General features: G+C 40.5%; 1 protein-coding gene across 2 annotated transcripts in view; it reads left to right on the forward strand.

The window, feature by feature from the left end:
• LOC105691263 overlaps positions 1–18,457 on the forward strand; it is a 20,475-nt gene continuing 2,018 nt past the window's right edge. The window contains exons 1-10 of one of the 2 annotated variants that reach the window (XM_012409615.4): positions 1–1,235; positions 12,642–12,813; positions 12,922–12,945; positions 13,064–13,179; positions 13,304–13,541; positions 13,617–16,766; positions 16,854–17,063; positions 17,141–17,831; positions 17,928–18,131; positions 18,238–18,396. In XM_012409615.4, coding sequence (XP_012265038.2) covers positions 1,146–1,235; positions 12,642–12,813; positions 12,922–12,945; positions 13,064–13,179; positions 13,304–13,541; positions 13,617–16,766; positions 16,854–17,063; positions 17,141–17,831; positions 17,928–18,131; positions 18,238–18,396 — 5,054 coding nt within the window. In that variant the 5' untranslated portion in view covers positions 1–1,145. The remainder of the gene's footprint in view (positions 1,236–12,641; positions 12,814–12,921; positions 12,946–13,063; positions 13,180–13,303; positions 13,542–13,616; positions 16,767–16,853; positions 17,064–17,140; positions 17,832–17,927; positions 18,132–18,237; positions 18,397–18,457) is intronic. The other variant, XM_012409624.4, reaches the window with a different exon arrangement.

Consider the following 18,457-nt stretch of genomic DNA (forward strand, 5'->3'; position numbering starts at 1 on the left):
ATATCGCGATAATATAGTTACGACCAACGGATTATACAGCGATCCTCACAGCGTGGTATAAGTCCGACTTATAGCATGTACAGCAAAGAATGAAGATGAAGAATAGCAGAGCTAGCTGTGTTGTGTGAAGATCTAAGGATGTCAGTTCAGTCGGTGGTCAGCCGTCTTCGAGGAAAGAGCTTCACAATTTCAGAGGTTATGTAAAAAATAATTTATCCTCCGTCATGTATATTTCGTTGTTATTGCAACAATTCAAATATTCTGCATAAACATAAATATAGTGCGGTCAGATTATACACAGACGATGAAATTTTCATATATTTATCGTTTCATCTCGAGCCATAATTTTATGTGTCAAGAATAATATGAAGATAATTAAAAAATTTAAGTAGTTATATTTAATCGAAACTCAATTTCATGAAGCAAAGTTACATTTTATAGTCAGAAGAATTAGGAAAAAGTCAGTAATAAAAAAAAAAAAAAAGAACTGAAAAACATTGGACATTAAAGTATATATCGTTGATTTTGAAAAGTACGTAAATTTTCAATACATCTAAACTGTGTTGCCCATTACGCAGATAATGTGAACGGAATAATAAAATTTACATTTAACGTAATATAGAGTGAGAATATTGTGAGCGCATCAAGGACGAACGTTACTGCACTTTATCGACGTAAACCGTAATTATAACTTATTATGCGAATAATAAGGACATAGCTGATCGTCGATAATTATAAGGACAGTTTACATGCATAAACGTATTACGGTGATTATGATGAAACAGTTATCGCTTGTAACCTAACAAAAGACAAAAATCCTGGCATCGTATTTTGTCTACTTTTCTTCCTCTCTCTTTCTTCAAAAGATAAATTTCAAAGTGCATCGATTTGATACTTCGAATACTTCAATCGTATAATAAAAATGAAGAATTTATTTCTTGTTTGACGGGTAATCAATGTACCTACACCTATCGATCATACAATACTAATGTCACCATTGATAATGTGTGGAAAATTTTCTAGTGATAAAAAATAAAGAAGAAAAACTAACGAAATTGAATATAAAAAAAAAAAACTTAATTGAAATTGAGACAGAAATAATACCGTGTAAAATCTATTATACCTGTAATAAATAATATAAAAACATGGCATCCATGTGCGGCAGCACCAAAAGTTATCCGCCTCCTTTAACTACCGGCAGTTTCTACAGGCCGGGAAACAATTATCCTTACCAGGTAAATGAATTGAAAAATTACTACTTACAATTGTATAATTTATATTTTTTAATCGAAAACTTGTATATGAACGATGTAAAGGTAATTCATAGCGATGAATTTAATATTATATACGAGAATTCGACGGATGCGTGAGAAAACCAAAAATTCAATCTATATTTCATAACTATGAAAAGCATCCTGTGTTATGAAATTATTGCGGGGTAAAAAATTCGAACGATTTTGAAACTATAAAACTGCAAACACAACAGCGATGGCTGTATATTACAGGTAGGAGCAGCGTTCGGCATTGAATGCACCTTATACACATACATATGTATATATGTGAGTAATGGGACGTGTCATGTGACCGAAATAAGCACGCCGGTTTACCTTATATACACCTGTATTATACATTACCTAGTTATGAATTATTAAAGTTGGTCTTTCGGTGTTTAGAAAAAAAAAAACAAAAAAGATGAAATGAAAAAAACTCGTCGCGATCACATCAGAGATGGAGATTACGATCTCGACGGGATGCAGCTCTGAATCAAACTACGCCACGTTCTATAACCAATACTTGCGTAACATTTTATATGTATACCTACTTACAGGATAGTTTATTCCGCATAACCGAGCCACTATGAAAGACAAGGCCAAGGCCCTCGCGCGGAAACACGTGGATAAACTTATACATACTATTATAACTCGTACAGATATTATAAACATAAATGCAGTGCTCACACTCGGTGTTCCATTGTTTTCGTAATAACATAATCACCTTAATTCATTCCACATAACAATGACTACAACGATCCCTCCGAACAGATTATGTATAATACGTATATATGTATATGTTATTATATTCATATACCTCATCGCTCAAACTTGCAAATATATGCGAAATAAATACAAGGTATATAGGTGTACATGTTATAAGGTGCGTAGGAAATGGAATATTGAATGAAAAAAAAAAACGAAATAATAGAAACAAGATTTTGATAAATCAAAATTAAACGAGTCGGCGTATTTGACAAATTTCGTGGAGACGCACATAAAACGCGGTGGTATACAATAAGTTTATCTGAAATTGCGGCCTGCGGGCCAAATATTTGGCTTCCAAGGCGACGCGATGTTACCTCGAATTTAGTAGGGGGTGGATTCAACATTATGCCAGACGCGTAGGGACGCGAAGAGCGGCGGGACGAGGAGTTCGTTTCTAAAGAAATACGCTCGACTTCACCTGTCCGACTGTGTTGACGTAGGCGGAACAAGACTCTTTTGTTGTCTGTACTAAATCAACGTTTGCTTAATACAGAAACGAGATATGTGAAAAGGAGGTAGTAAAAATTCACGAAATTGTCATACCTGTAATAATAATTACACAAAACACGCGACGCGACATCGTATAGTATAGTGTGCGAGCGCGGTAAACGCGAATGTCGGTTTGTAACAGTTTTCCCAAATGTCTAGTTAATGCTTGGATTTCGATCGTAAGTATGTCAGTGACATAACAGTACCCGAGCGCAAAGCGAACGGTCTTTCTAGACTCCGTGCGATTAATCGTGGGCGTAGGTGCGGGTGACGAGGATAACCATTACAATGATAACAATCCTCGTCTATTGTCATTGTTATGAATCGTAACAGTAGTTACTCGAGATAGGTCAGTGTCGTTTGTTTGAAATTCACATCGCGCGCCGTTACGAATCCCTCGGAAATTCGACGGTGATTTTCGAATTCCTATATCACCCGATCACATTTTCAGACCTACGTAGATTTCTTCATTTTTTTTTTTATTCGTCAAAATTGTTCTCAGGGGTCGCGAAACTCGTACGTAGCTTTCGTCGAAAATTCATCGAAATTTACCGAAACACTATCGAGACGCGGAGAACGCGCGGCAAATTTCAGGCTCTGGATATCATAAGTTTATGGCTTCTTCTGATCCGGTCGGAAGAATTCACGACCGTTATATACCGGCCATAAAATCAGCAGAAGCTTTTCTCCTCTTCGTTTTTCGTCGAGAGTTGTCCTTTTTCGTTTTTTTTTTTTCTGTTTTTTTTTTTTTTTTTACTTGTTCTCGGCAACGTAAACGGCGAGATCTCATCACCCTGGGATAGTTCGATGCTCGAAATTACACGGGTAGAGAAATATATGTGTGTTCGATGAACCGCAGCTGTCGCGTGCAATTCCGTATCCGAAGATGGAAATTTCGTTTGAACCGTACGAGATATTGTAATCGACGCGCGATACCGTCGTCCCCGTTATAGGTTTATTAAAACCAAGTCAATTTTGTCGAGACGAACGAAGAGCGTAAGTGTGGTTATAATAGGAACGCTTCTATAAATAGGATGGAGAACGCTGGTGAGCTTGAACTGTAAGAAAAATACAGGTAGAGGTATGCCAGCCGGTGGTGTAAGTATATATATAAGTATAAAGGCCTATAGTCGATGTGTCCAACTAGAAAAGCCGGTACTGTGGGAACTCGCGACCTCTTATAAGGGACTCCTCCAGCTCGCGCTCGCGGGATTAAAGAAATACACGAGCTGTCGGAAAAAGTGGTATCGCAGCTGAGGAGGAGGAGCGAAGAATAAAAAAAAAAAAAAAAGAAGAGGATTATAAAAGGAACGAAAAGAAATGTAGAGGAGAAGAGATGGTTGATGCAGGTCGATGGTCAATCCTCGTACATTATGATATAGCAAAGAAACTGGAAATCAACGTCACGAGCTACACGACCGAGTATATGTATAACGCACGTAATGCGGGCGACTCGAATACCTTGTGGAAAAAAAAAAAGAAAATAAAAAAAAATAAATAAACATTCATAAAAGGTGGGTAAAAATGTGACCCATTTTTTTCAATTCAAACCGCCGAAACTCTCATATAATGGGAAATGTGGAGAGAAGAAAAAAAAATTAGTAGGTGGAAAGCGAAATATTTCCGAAGTTGATGTACGGTTGAAAATTGGCCAGGTATACGCGCCCGTATAATTTTCAATATAACGTGGAAATGTTTGAATGAAATTTTTGTTCGTCGGACAAAAACGACTACCCCGTATAACGAGCGCCACGGGTTATCAGTTATTGAAGGACTTTGACATCGGACAGAGGGTCCCCGGTATATAAGGTTTTTTTGTCTAGCGATGGGCATCACAATGATTCACAGTTAGGTTCAATGTACCTCACCCAACCTGTTATACATATACCTACACCTATATACTATTTACATACACGTGTATATTATGTACGAATACACTAACAAAAGGTCGATATATCGGCGTTATGTAAGAGCACGTTTTATACGATAAAAAAAAAAAAAAAAAAAAAAAAGAGCGCAATTTTCGGATAGACCGACGGCAAAATAATCACATTCGAAGAACCGGGCGTAACTGTTGATCTCGAATTTTATTTCACTCCTCACCTGGTGGAGCTTGATTTATGTATTCCTGTATTTTTCAAGATAAGAGTGAATAATTAACGAGGATGTAATAAGTCGCGTTAGAAAAATTTCGTCGCTGCAGATACGCGAGGATCCGTACGCAATCGATATAATTACAAGCGATGACGTTATCGCAACGTATCAATTGATTGCCAAATTAAGAATGAATTAATGTATATATAATGATATAACCGGAAATTTCATAGATACGCGTTGCTCGTTAACGTCGCTCACCTTAGACGTGTTTCCGTCTCGTATTGATGCATAAAATAGCTAATCATATACGTATGCACAACGATCAAAATAATACGCCACGGGTATGCCGATAATGGCGCGAATTTTTTTTCTAGACGCGACAACCGCCGCGCCGGAAATATATAAATATATACACGGGGTGAAAAGAAGACGAAAGAAAGCTACATCATTTTTATCCTCTGTTGGATTTCGACTTTTGTCGTTACTCCGCACAAGAATTTAATTCGCATCGGTCGTTTCGCCTCATATCCTCATCTGCAACGGATGATCGGAGTCTCATTAACCTGACAAGGACTGCAGCAGGACTCACGATCCGCAACTTGTGCAGGATAGGTATACGTACGTACGTACATACATACAAGTGCGGTACATATATACGCGACGACCTTGCCGGGATCTTTGCCCTCGCGCGGTCTCATCTTGTAACTATACGTATATTTATACACGTATATACTTGGAAAACTATCCGCAAGGACGGGATGATGATGATAATGATAATAATAATAGTATTAATCACAATCGTGATATACGAACGCTTCGTCAGCTGCGCGAGTCGCGCAGCATCCCCTCGTGATAATTTTCCGAATACAGCCAAGTTTCCACACAATCGAAGAAATCGGTTGAGCGTTAACTCCTTTCGGGGGTTCACGAGTATCGTATTAATCCGTTTTTCTTCAATTTTTCCAAAAGAAAAAAAGGATCTGATCAAATTTTCCACGTGCATACCTACAGCGAACATCGGAAGCGAGCGTATAGTTTCGTACTTATATATTTTTTTTGATATTTCGAATACTTTGGAGAAGAAATATAATTTGCGCGCGATCGGAATTCTTGAGAATTTCGTCGTTGTGCAGTTGGAGAATCACGAGGATGATATTATATGGCATGAGGTTGTCGTCGCGAGACGCGCGGAGAAAAAAAGTTATCGTTCGGCGGTTGCACAGTGCGTCTGTGTGCGGTGCAGTTGCGGCAGGTAGATTCCTCTCTTCATCTTTATCTCGAATAACCGAAAATACAGCTGGCGCTGGTTATTCGACGATGAGATAACTCCTGACACAGGGGAGTTATTTTAAAGAGGATATTTAGCCCCTTTTTCTCGTACAATTCCACGAGTTGATCGTCGTCAAATGCGGGTGATATAAATCCAACGAATCGGATCGTTTGGTTAACCGGTGACCGTCGACTCGACGCTTTGTCGGGCTGCTCAAAGGGTAAAAATTTAGCTACCTACGGGGTGTTCGATTTCGGATAAAGGGTGTACGAAAAACAATTCGTACCGTCAAACTCTGCAGTTCAGATCGAATTTACGGGGTTAGCGAAACGACGCCGATAAATGGTCGTATCAATTGGATAAAAGAGTGCGATAAAAATTTCAACGATCTTATTTTTTACTTATTATCTTATAGCTCGATGCTCGATTTCTTTACATGCAGCAACGATTCAACTTTCGCAATGACTTATCCAGACGAATCGTTGAAGTTATCGTTTTTCAAACATTTTCCGTCCAATTTCTCGGCGAACTAACTTACTACACTCTTCGTTGAGAAATGAAATATTATTGAAATCTTAATGGTATATATGCAAAATTATGTAACGAACCTATCCACTTATAAAAGTGCTACGCACGTGCATCCCTCGATTCTTTTCCGTCCGCGGTGCAACGTATTCGTCCTGTAACCCGCGTTACACTATATATACCAGTCTTCGGTTGTTCTTTATTTTCTATTTCCTTTATCTTACGACAAAAATTTCAACGCGTATAGCTTTCGCGTTACTTTACCTCGGTTTATAGCTGTTACCACGCTTTGCGATTCGTGTAGTTAGTCGGACATGCACGGCGTACCGAGTTAACAACAATTCCGCGCTGAAATTTCATGCAGCGCAGGGAAAATCCTCGGTGTATACTACACACACATCAGATAGACGTATAACCTGCGGCGTACGCCACCATAACGTAGGTATAATCTGGCTGGTGTAAGCGAACGTATAAAACAATAAAAATAACGTAACACAATAGCTATTCTGCCCGAGTGTTCGTCGCACGCGCAAGCGGTGGGTGAAAAAAAAAAACCCTCTCTCTGCGCGAGGGCCGCTCGTAGCCGTCGCCGCACTGCTGCGGAAAAAAACTTGGAATAAAAAAGAAAAAAAAAAAAAAAAAAAAAACCAACAAATTCACGCACAAGAATATCAACGGAAAAACTGGGAGACGGAAGTCACGCGCCACGAATAATTGTTTCTTCTTTACTTCATTTTTTTTTTTTTCTTCTTCTTCTCCTTTCGTTTAATGGACAACATCCTCAGAACGTAAGTACGGCAGCGCATCCCGCGGTTCAATCGGATCGAGATAAAACAAACAAAAAAAAAAAAATCAAAGTTTACCCAAACGACTATTTTCATTCATTAACCAGATGTACTCTGAAACGAATTAATGTTTTGAAAAAAAACTTTGAAAATCGATAGTCGGCCAGGTATTCAAGGATCACGAAAGTGCAGTTAGATATTTCGTTTTCATACTTTCCATGTGAGAAAGTAATAGAATTTCATCGTCAGGATCTGATACGAGACGTCCAAATATTTATGTGGTAATATTCGATTCCGCCGTTTATAATTTACCAATTAAAAATCAATGTCACCACAGGGTATAATGAATTCGTAATTCCATTTTCGAGTTCACGAGTATATAACGTATGATATCTAATTTTCTGTGCACGAATGTGTAAACGTGTATTCGAGTGTTTTCAACAATGTTTCCCTTGTGTTTCGATGATTGTTTTTTTATTCTCGCCTCTTCGTTTTTGTATATTTGTCGTAAATTCTCACTTCGTCATTACGACAGCAGGTGTAGCGTTTTAAAATCGCTTCACGGCCGTCAAAACAGTGTCAAGAAGAATTCCGTTATGGCAAGACACGTAATATTACCGTATCGATGAATAAAACGTATACAGATATAATAATAGCAGCCGTATATCGGCTTTCGTTAATTAGCTCTTAGATATCCGAAGCGCAGTTACGTGTGCGTGTGTAAACGCATGATACACACGTCCTTCGTAATCTGTGCCAGATCGATAATAATTCTTTGTTGCATTTAAAGGCCGATCGCATACAGTCTTTGAAAGCATATATATAGGTAAGCATGCGTACCTAAACATCCATACACGTGTAGTTATAATGACAGCTAATTACATCTCGATACACTATATAATTCCCACTAACTGATTCGTCGGTATACACATACATATATGTATATAAATGACGAACGCGTGAAAAAAAGGAAAAATTATTATTTCAAAGTGTAAATTCAATCATTTCCATAAGATGTGTGCAAAATATTTCGTGGCCCAAAATCGAAGAATTTGTAAAAAAAAAAGAAATCTAAAAAAGTATGAGGCAGAAAATTGGAGGGACGACGTAAAATCGAAAAAGCGCATTGAACCGGTGGCCCTGACATCTCTGTGATTTGTGGTTGATTATTCGGCGTGTAGTCACAGACTCAATTTATATCGAATGGACTCTAAATGAGCAATTATTGTAACTTCAAGTTACAACCGAGGAGAAGGATGTGGTCCGTTAATCTTTACGTCTTCATTAATGTATCCGGTGTTAAATTCGCGGCGATTCCTTTTTTTCATTGACCTTTTTTTTTCGTTTACGTTTCAGATAGCGACGAATAATCGAAATAAATTCGTGAGTTGATCGATAAAACGTTTAAAAATTAAATATTCGTCAAAATGCGAGAGAATTTCATTACGTTGAACAGGTGCGACGTAGGTATGTACTTTTTCCTCGAGTTTCCCCTTCCCCCTAATAGCTGCAAATCTTTTCATTCGGTTAACGGGAACTTCGACTTTATTATTAACGACATCGATTCGCGTACCACATGGTCGACGATATAAATTTATATATATATATAGATAGTTAACCTATTTGCTAATCAAAGCTAGTCGATGAAAAACAAAGTCTACATAACTACAGGTGAATACGAATGTCCAGAAGCACGCGGATCAATGAATTCTTCGCGGCAATCCGACGAATCGATTCAGTGATGGTTATTGATCGGATCACTCAGCCGTGCAAACATCTAGGTATACTATACATTATATTGCTGTAGGTCAGTCATCAGCGAGTGCAGAAACCGGAAATAAGTGAAGAATCTTTCTATAATCTCTTTTTTTTTTTTCGTATACGCGATCCTTTTTTTCCGCGAATAGAACCGCGGAACACGTCAATTTTTTGTTCGATTATGCGGTCTCGCGACTCTTTCGTACGTACACACATATATATACATATAATTAAATTATTCCCTTGTATAATTTAGCGTCCGCGGAACGAATTTTTGAAATAATTTTTCCCTTTTCGTCAATCGTTAACGTATGCGCATACGTAAACACGCATCAGCAATAAGAGACTTATAAAATTTATATATACTCAAGTTCACCGGCTGCGTATAGTACGGCATTACGCTTCGTTATACCCTCGTAAAGTACGGAGTTGAATTTCGCGCCGCTCACCTCTTTGACGAAGACCTTGTCCCGAGCGAAGAGCAACATCATGTGCGGTTCGCGTATGTGCGGTAACGACTCGGACGCATGAAACCCTTGAAACGGTTCGTTAAGAACAATAATTCTTTCTCGTTCTTCGGTATCCCCTACCCGCACGGTCGACGCGTCGTATGGCTGATTTTGTTTTTGCAATTTTTTTTTTTTTTTTTTTTTTTTTGTTTTCGATCTTAGAAGAAAGTCAAATCGTCGATCGTTTCTTATTTTCGTCGTCGAGTCGAAACGAAAAACGAGACGCGTGTAACTAACGATGAATCATTTGGCATCAACGTCGCCTTCGATTACAAATTTATAATAACTACATAAATTCTCCATCGCATACTACGATGTGATGTAATTATTATGCTAATAATTGAATCGCAGGTATTCAGCGGGACGATTCTGTATCGTCGATGGCGCTGCAGGTGTATAAGAAAATGTCTGCATCTTCTTTTTTTGGCTCGATCTTTCCTACTGCTTCTTTAGCGGATGATGCAGCAGCTATTATATTACCTTCTTGTCCGACGCGTATCGTCGTACGATAGCGGTTGGTTTTATATTATAAAAGACGTAGGTACGCTGGCGCCGCAGCGCAGAGTAACGTATGTAATACGGTAATTAAGTTGTCACAGATCGTTAGGTAGACGAACCGCGGCCTGGAACCTGGAACCTGCCGCGAGTTGAAATCCTACGCGATAAAAACAATGAAAAATTTCTTTACAGAATTGAATGGCGCGCGCAACGGCAAGAAATTCACATAAATGCATATTATTCTGCTATGCGCTCCGCGTGTAGGTACACGAGCAGTGGTATACAGAAATTAAATCACACGTGGTACATAACAAGTTCAAGGAATTTCTTTGGCCTGCGGTACATCTGCGGAGCAATTTCTTCGAGCGCGGAACATCTCATTGAAAATAAATAGGCGAAACGAAATACATGCAATTACCGCAATAGGTAATTGCGGATTTGCGCGTTTATTTTCATTGGGGAGAAAAAAAAAAAAAAACAAAAAGAAAAAACTAAAACAAAAAGCAAGAAGTCACTCTCACCTTTTCAGACTTGATTGGCAATTTTTTGTTCATTTTGCTCCCCTGTTCGATGTACGTACGTTACTGCAAATACACGTGCTTCGGAAAACGAGTTTTTGATTTTTGTCACAATTTTTTATACTTCCTTCGCGATTCGCTTTCTGGCAACATCGCGTCTACATTTTCGATGAATCTATCTTGTCTTTATAAAAAATGAAACTAAATTTTCGATTTTTAACAGCGTATCGTATGTGTCTCCAACTTTCATTAGGTACAGGATATGACGAAATTATAAACGTGAACATCGAAACGTGTAGATTGAGTATTATACTGACATGGGTATTGTATGTACATCTATGAAGTATGCGGCGTGTGATACGACATGAATTTCTAACGGTTAATCCGCCGAGAATAACATCGTTGGGGCTGCTGCATCAGCTGCGGAAGAACGAGAGAAAGAAAAACGAAAAAAATAAACGGAATTCAGAGATGAATAAAAAAAAAAAAAAGCAATCCAAACTTGACGGAAGTCGCTATAAGTCGGTCTTCGTTTCATTTGTTTGTTCGAGGATCGAATGGAAGAATTTTAATAAAGCTAAGAAAACAAAATCGCTCGCCAAAAATGAATATATGTATATTGACTGCTAACTGTTTCGACATAAAAAACAGTCCTTTTTTTCAAGCAAATTCGTGCTAGATTTTTGAGGTATTAACTGTATATACGCACGTATGTGTGTGGAATTATTATACTATAGCCGAGACAGTTCCGCACGTTTTGAACCTCGGAGACTTTATGAAAATTATACGTTCACGTATACACCTATACCACAACCCTGTATAACAGTAAATTTGTTCCTGAGATGTGACGAAACCGGCGCGATACATACCCGTTTATCCTACAGAATTGTTGTATGCATAGGATATCAAAGTTCGCGATTGGTAATACGTTGCGAATGTTACGTGTTGTACGTAATGGTATACAGCGCTTGATGTGCTCGTCGACGTTCGAACGAGCGGTTAGAATTTTAAGAATAATTTTTTGTTGGAAAAAATGGTTCAAAAAAATGTCGGAGATTCCGAAAATTTTGTGGTAGCCGTTGGAGACTACGGCTTTGAACGGCTGACAAAATTTCGAGAGGCGACGAAATCGGTGGTTACGACGAATTGAAGATTTTTCCGAAATCGTCCTAGTGCCGCAGCGGCAGGAGGCGATATGGGCAAATGATGCTGGACGAGAGTGAGCCGGAGGAATTTCAAATTTATGTTTACCGAGTCGTTAAGCTGACGCCTCCGTTAGCGGAACTGTTTTAAACTCGCCTCTTCGACTCGCTTACTCCCCGCAGTGCGAATGCCCGGTCAGTATGTATATGAGATAACTGCTCGCGCTGCCCGTTCCCGCCGCTGCTGCACTGCCGCTTCTCTTATAATCATCGCGAGCATTCGTGATTCGCTTTAAGGTTTAATGTAATGTAAGCGAAATTCACTGCCATCTTGGAATCCCGCAGAGAAATGACAAACAAAATGCAACGAACGTCGGCCAATCTTCGAACATTTTTATTCGTCAATTTATTAATTCATTTATTTAGTTGTTTATTTTTGAATCAATCACTCCGATCGATAATTGGTGGCTAACAGGGTGGTCTGAAAAATCTTCAAAAACAGAGGGCGAAATACCGCAGAAATACAAGTTTTTGTTTTTTGAATTTCTTTTTTCGTCGTAAGCGGTGTCGAACGCTTAACGAAACCGAGTTGGATATCAATCTGTATGATGCTTTTCTAACGTATTTTGACCTCGCGTAAGTTCAATTTCAGTATTCAGACGAAATTCGTCAGGGATGAGTAAAAAATACTTGAAACTCGATGCTTCAAAAATTTATACACCTTGCGATCGGAATGTGAAAAAAACTACTCCGTTAAGTTTAAACTTTCATTTGGAATAATTCTCGTTTTTAGCTAATCAGAAAAAATAAAAAAAATCTCCAATCATTTGAGGTCGTCAAACTCCGAATCTAATTTACTTCGAGCGCGACGGTAATTAAATTACCTCATCAACTTTTCAAAGCGCGCTAATAAAAATTCACGACGTTCATAAACCCGTTCGTATGTATACGCTCATTTCTGCTGTAGAAAACAAAATATACGTGTACAAATCGATGGTCAATTATTTGCAGAGTGAATATTACCTGCCACCGAGGTCAGCTTGGTACAGGGTACCGCCGCATATGAACAAAAATGGAAAAGAAACTAGAAAATGGAAAATCAGCAGCGCTGTTTTAATAATAGCCGCAATGCTCGTACTCGTCGTCGTCCTGGCGGTCGCGGGTCTGGCTTTGTGGATGGGAGGTGAGTCGACGAGAGCAAAAAAAAAAAGTCAATCAATAAAAAAAGCCAATATTACATCGCAGTGAACTAAAATTGTCCATTTTTTCCCCCCCTTTGAATTTGTTACAGCTCTCAGAACGGACCCGACAAATGGTACGCGATGAAATTTTTGCTTCCGATGCGTAAGGAGACGCGTACCGTAAAGAAAAAAAAGAAATTAAAAGACGTTGATATTTTTCAAGAGACGATTCTTAAGCGTAATTATTTTCAGCTGTCGCGGGATTTGCATGCAGTTTTCGCATCGTACGTGGAGAACGGTACAATCCGATGTTGAAGTTAAACACCAGTATGGTGTTCCGTGAAAAAGAACGGAAGTACAAAAATATAGTGAGTGACAAATCGACGTTTTCTATGACGCGATTATTCTGCTGTTTTGCATCGCAATACGTGCGATGTAATTTTTTTTTTTTTCATTTCCTGAAAATCGACCGTAACTGTAAATTTTTTGCAGTTCGAACTAATGTTCAGAAGAAGCGTTCTCGCCGGTGCTTACAAACAGACAATGATAGACAAGTTTGAAAATGGAACGCTCAAGGTATTCTTCAGACTGTATCTTGACCGCAGGAAGGTACCGAAGTCGATCACTAACCTTGAAGACACAATCGCCGATATTCTAGCTAAGGAAACGTACTCGGCCACTTCACTCTTCAAAAATATGGAACTGGACCTGACGAGTATTTCGGTTAAAAGTGAGTTTTCGTTTGGTATGGGTACTGGTTTCTAGAAGAGGGTCTGAAGACTTTATTTATCTTGTTTTTGCGCAGAATTGGGTCAGGAGAATATCCTCAATCCAAAACAACAACAACAACAGCAGCAGCAACAGTCTGGAGAGAAAAAAAATACGATGATAACGAAAAACGGTTTATTGCGTCCAAATTTAAGAAATACTTCCACAGTTGTGGCGACAAAGATTTTGCCGTCAAAATCGTCAAAGATTGAACCTGACGAGGCCGACATCGACTTCAGTAACATACCGACTATCCAGGGAACCTACAAAGTGACGAAACTTAACGAAACTTCGACTCGAAAACCTTCTGGAATTGGAACGACTCCGAAGAGGGGCAATAATACCAGAGATAACACCACGACTACGAAAGTCCCGGAAAATTTCGACGCGATCGATAAGGTGGCTGAGAAACCCAAAACTACCCGAAAAGAAGTAGATATGACGACCGAGAGCGTGACGACCGCTAAATTACGAAGGAATTCAACGGTTACATCGAGGCCCAAGGTCACCGCAGACCGCACCAGAACGACCACGATGACGACGCCTTCGATGGCACCGGAGAAAAAACCTTACAGAGATTTCGTTGACCCAGAATTTGAAACATCACCGTGGAGGCCGATTATTCCAGGCTTTGTCAACACGGAACTCAAACTACTTCCTCTGAATGGAAATGAAACTTCTTCGAAGCATGGCTCGGTTCTAATAAAAGCTGATTCTAGCGCGACGCACGGTGATCTGGATATCAAAGGTACCGGTGAAAACGTTGCCACGGTTTTTAAAGAGGGACAAAGTTCGGAGAGGCCAAACTTTTCCGAAAAAGTTGTACCGGCGATACCGGAAGAACGGCTTCCTCACGGATCGTTTCCCGCGGCTACCGGTAGCAACGGAGAACCAGTTTTACTATCGGAGGACAAAAACCCGTTTACATTTACACCCGGAGAAACTAATCAAAAATTTAAGGATGCCCCGGTGACGATCGACGTTCGCAGGGACGATCTGGAAGCACTTCCTCACGACAGAATCGTTCCGCAGGAAATGGTGAACTTTCGCGTCAACGGGAAATTCAAAAACAAAATACCCACCGGACTGATAGAACAGGAACCGCTATTCGAAGACGAAGTGCATCGTAGCAAGGAACGCCTCGACGCCATTGAAGTCTCCGACGTTTCGCCGCTCCAAAAAACTTACAGCGTTCACGTCAGTTCTTCGGGAAATTTTCAACGTACCACCAGCGATTTGGATCACGTGACCGTCCCGTACGACGGGCAAAAAGCACAATTACCCCCCGAAAATTTCGGGTCTCAGTACTTGCAGATGGGAATGGGGATCAGGTCAACGCCAAAGACGCCGATTGACCTGAAAAAGGTATACGTCAACAATAAACCCGTCAGCGAGTACCCGAATTTTCAACTTCCAACGTTTGAAATGAACGCGGCGAAAGTGGAAATCGCAGGTGTAGGGGAGGCAGAAGTTGTTCTTGACGTAGCTGAATTGGAGCCAAAAAATCGGTATTCGGAAATCGAAGCCCTCGACGACGACGACGATATATTGCGACCTGAAAATTTGATGCAAGATAGAAAAGCCACGCAAAATTCTCCGTCTAGAATTTCAGAGCCCGTTTACACTAGCTACAAAAGTCCGGATTTAAACGGAGAAGCGAAACCAAGTCTCGTCGAAAATCCTGGGACCTTGAGACCCTTCAGACACACTATTCCCGTGGATAAAATAAATTCCGTAGTTTTGAATACAAGTCAGTTGAATTCAACGCGAGAAATTGTCCGTCACGAGATCACAGCCGACGAACGATTTCACAAAAATGTTAGTTCCGAAGTGAAAAAACCTCATACAGATATCGCAGCAACGACGGATAGTTCGGCGGAATTGATCAACAAAAACGAAGAGTCGTACGAGTACGAGGACGAGGGGGACGCCGAAATCGGAGCGGAGGTCGGTGATCATTTTTGGGAAGAGTCGTCTACGATATCCTGGAGTGAAACGGAGAACGCTTCGGGGCTTCCTCCAAAAAAATCGAACCTCGAATTGGCGGACAACGTTCCTCCCGCAGAGGCGGAGGACTCCTCAGGCGTCATGATAGACGACGAGAAAACGCTGAAACACACCACGACCGAACTTTACTCCGAGATGTTACATCCTCTGAATAATAATGGTCAGAAAATTGTTACCGTCGAAGGTAATCGCGAGACGGAAGTCCGACTTCCGTTGACTACGGCGCCTGGAAGGAATTCGACGTTCGTTAAAATCGACACGGTCAAATATGCGCCGGAGGATTCGCCTGGGGAAAATAATCATCCCCCGAAGGAAGAGGTTAAAACTAAAATCTACAACGACACCCTCAGGGCTAACGTTGTAGAGAATCTCGTTACTCTTGCCCCGGCAAAGAGTAACAGCGGAGTCGGAAGGCCTGTGAGGCCGCGGCCCAAGATCAACGGAAGTGAAGCTGAAGAGAATTTCGATTCAAGGGCGGAAGACGCGACGGAAGAAGACGAATTTAGCGACGACGGAAGCAGCGAGGCGGTTAGAAATTTCGACAAGTCACCTCTGGAGCAAATAGTCGAGGTCATAACATCGATCAGCACTCAAACTTCTTCCCATGAGGAACGAAAAGGCGACGGGGAATCTGAACCACCTGAAAACTTTTCCATTAATTTTGACGAGATTTCCGAGGCGAAAGACGTTAAGAGGAATTCCGAAAATCCTGAGGAGGGTTCACCGGCTTTTAGCGAAGAGGGGGAAGAAAAGATATTCACGGAAGTACAAGCACCCCAAATTACCGGGGAATTCAAAATAGCATCGAATTCCGATAGGAAAATATCCAGCCACCAAGAGAGCATAATGCTTTTAGAGAAGCTGAAACAATTCGCCAAAGTCAGAACAGACACTTTGACGATATCAACTAAACAGGACACCGAGACGGTGAATAAATTCGAAACCGTCACGCCGATTTCAAGACCGGAAGTGCAGGATATCGACCACCCTGCTAATTTTGAAGAACTATCAAAACTCGCCGCTGTTTCAACCGGAAACAAAGTGAATCCAAGAAATGAAACGGCTGACTTTACTCTCAGCAGAGACGGGGTGAAAATTCTCACCAAGGTTCTTAACAAAGCCGAAGAAAGGACGGAGAAAATGCGCTCCAGTACAGAAGAAATTGAAGTAAAAAATCTCGGTAATTAATTTCATAAATTACAACAATTGATCGATTCCTTACTTTTTTTCTTTTTATGCCTCCTCATCAATTGTTCAAATAATTCAGATACCATCCCGGAAACCTGCGAGGGATTTCAATGCAACGACGGAAAATGTCTTCCGGCTGGGGCGAGGTGCAATATGCTGAGAGAGTGCTCTTCTTCGGAAGACGAAACGAACTGCAGATGCGCTGATTTTCTGAAAGCGCAATTACTCTATCAAAAGATTTGCGACGGTACTCCGGACTGTTGGGATTATTCGGACGAAACCGATTGCGGTATGTAAATCGAATCGCAGAGTAAATATGGCGGTAAAGAAAATAAATTGAATAATAATTAATCGTTCGATCGACAGAATGGTGTAAAGAAGGGCAATACGTATGTGGCAACAGCAGAGCCTGCGTGAATCCTGATAAAGTTTGCGACGGTTTTCGAGATTGTCCGGGAGGGGAGGACGAAAAGAAATGCGCGGCTTTGATAGACGATAATTTTTCGATGACCGAGAGCAACAATGCAAGCAGAGAAAACATCCAAGTCGGAAATATATCGCTGTTGAAAATAGAGGACGAAGTGAAACCAGAAGTCGAGCGCGGCGACGACCAGATTCCCTCAGTTCTAGAAGGGAGAAATTTCGCAACTACGGAAACCGACCAGGAAATGATGGAGTCTTCCATTCTGGAGACTACGACATTCCGCATCGTTGTTAGCGGCGATATGAAATCAAATTTTAGCGAGACGAGTACGAGACGTACGTCGGATGGATCCCAAATTATTCAACCTGCAGTTTCCGGAAGAGAAATAAGCGCGAATACAAGATCGACAGCGGTTCATGGTAACTCTTTTAACCACATTCAGGTGAAAACTACGGAAAGCATAAGGAAAAATGAAGTGGACGACTACAACGATAAGGGATTTTTGAGCGTCAGGAAAAACGGTAAATGGGGAAAACTTTGTCTCACTGGCATGGACAATCTCCTCGAAAGAAAACGAACAATTTGGACTATCGAGGACCTGGGTCAGGCTGTTTGCAAAGCGATTACTTATCAGTAAGTGATCTGTTTTGTTTTATTTGTTCGATGAAATTAAACATACCCCGTCCATCGTTCGGATTATTAAATTTACTAATTTCTCAATTCTCACAGAGATTATGAGAAGGTTGAAAAGGTGCGACTCGAAAGATCAAAGTTGACAGATGACCAATACTACAGTTTGGTGTACAACGAAAAGTCAGCGGACAAGACCAGTCTCACATTTAAATCTTCAACCTGCCCAAGTGGCGAAGTGTTGAGAGTGAAGTGCAAGAATTTAGAGTGCGGCGTTCGAACCCAGACGCCTTCCCAGGCCAGGTAATTAGAATATAGTGGCGGAGAAATTCTTGAGCAATAATGGTTTCGTCAAAATTGTACACAGTCACTTCACTGCACAGTCGGAAAAAGAAATTTAATGATCTAGATGGACTTTTTCTCGGCGTTCCAGAATCGTAGGAGGAGGAAGTTCTACCTCCGGTAGCTGGCCCTGGCAAGTCGCGCTGTATAAAGAAGGCGATTATCAATGTGGTGGGGCTCTAATCGGTGACAAATGGATTCTCTCCGCAGCCCACTGCTTTTATCAGTGAGTTTTTCTGGCAGAATTAGAAATGAAAAACGCATGAAGTATTCGGAAATTATTCATA

This window comes from Athalia rosae, chromosome 3 (genome assembly GCF_917208135.1).
Source record: "Athalia rosae chromosome 3, iyAthRosa1.1, whole genome shotgun sequence".
Lineage (NCBI taxonomy): Eukaryota > Metazoa > Arthropoda > Insecta > Hymenoptera > Athaliidae > Athalia > Athalia rosae.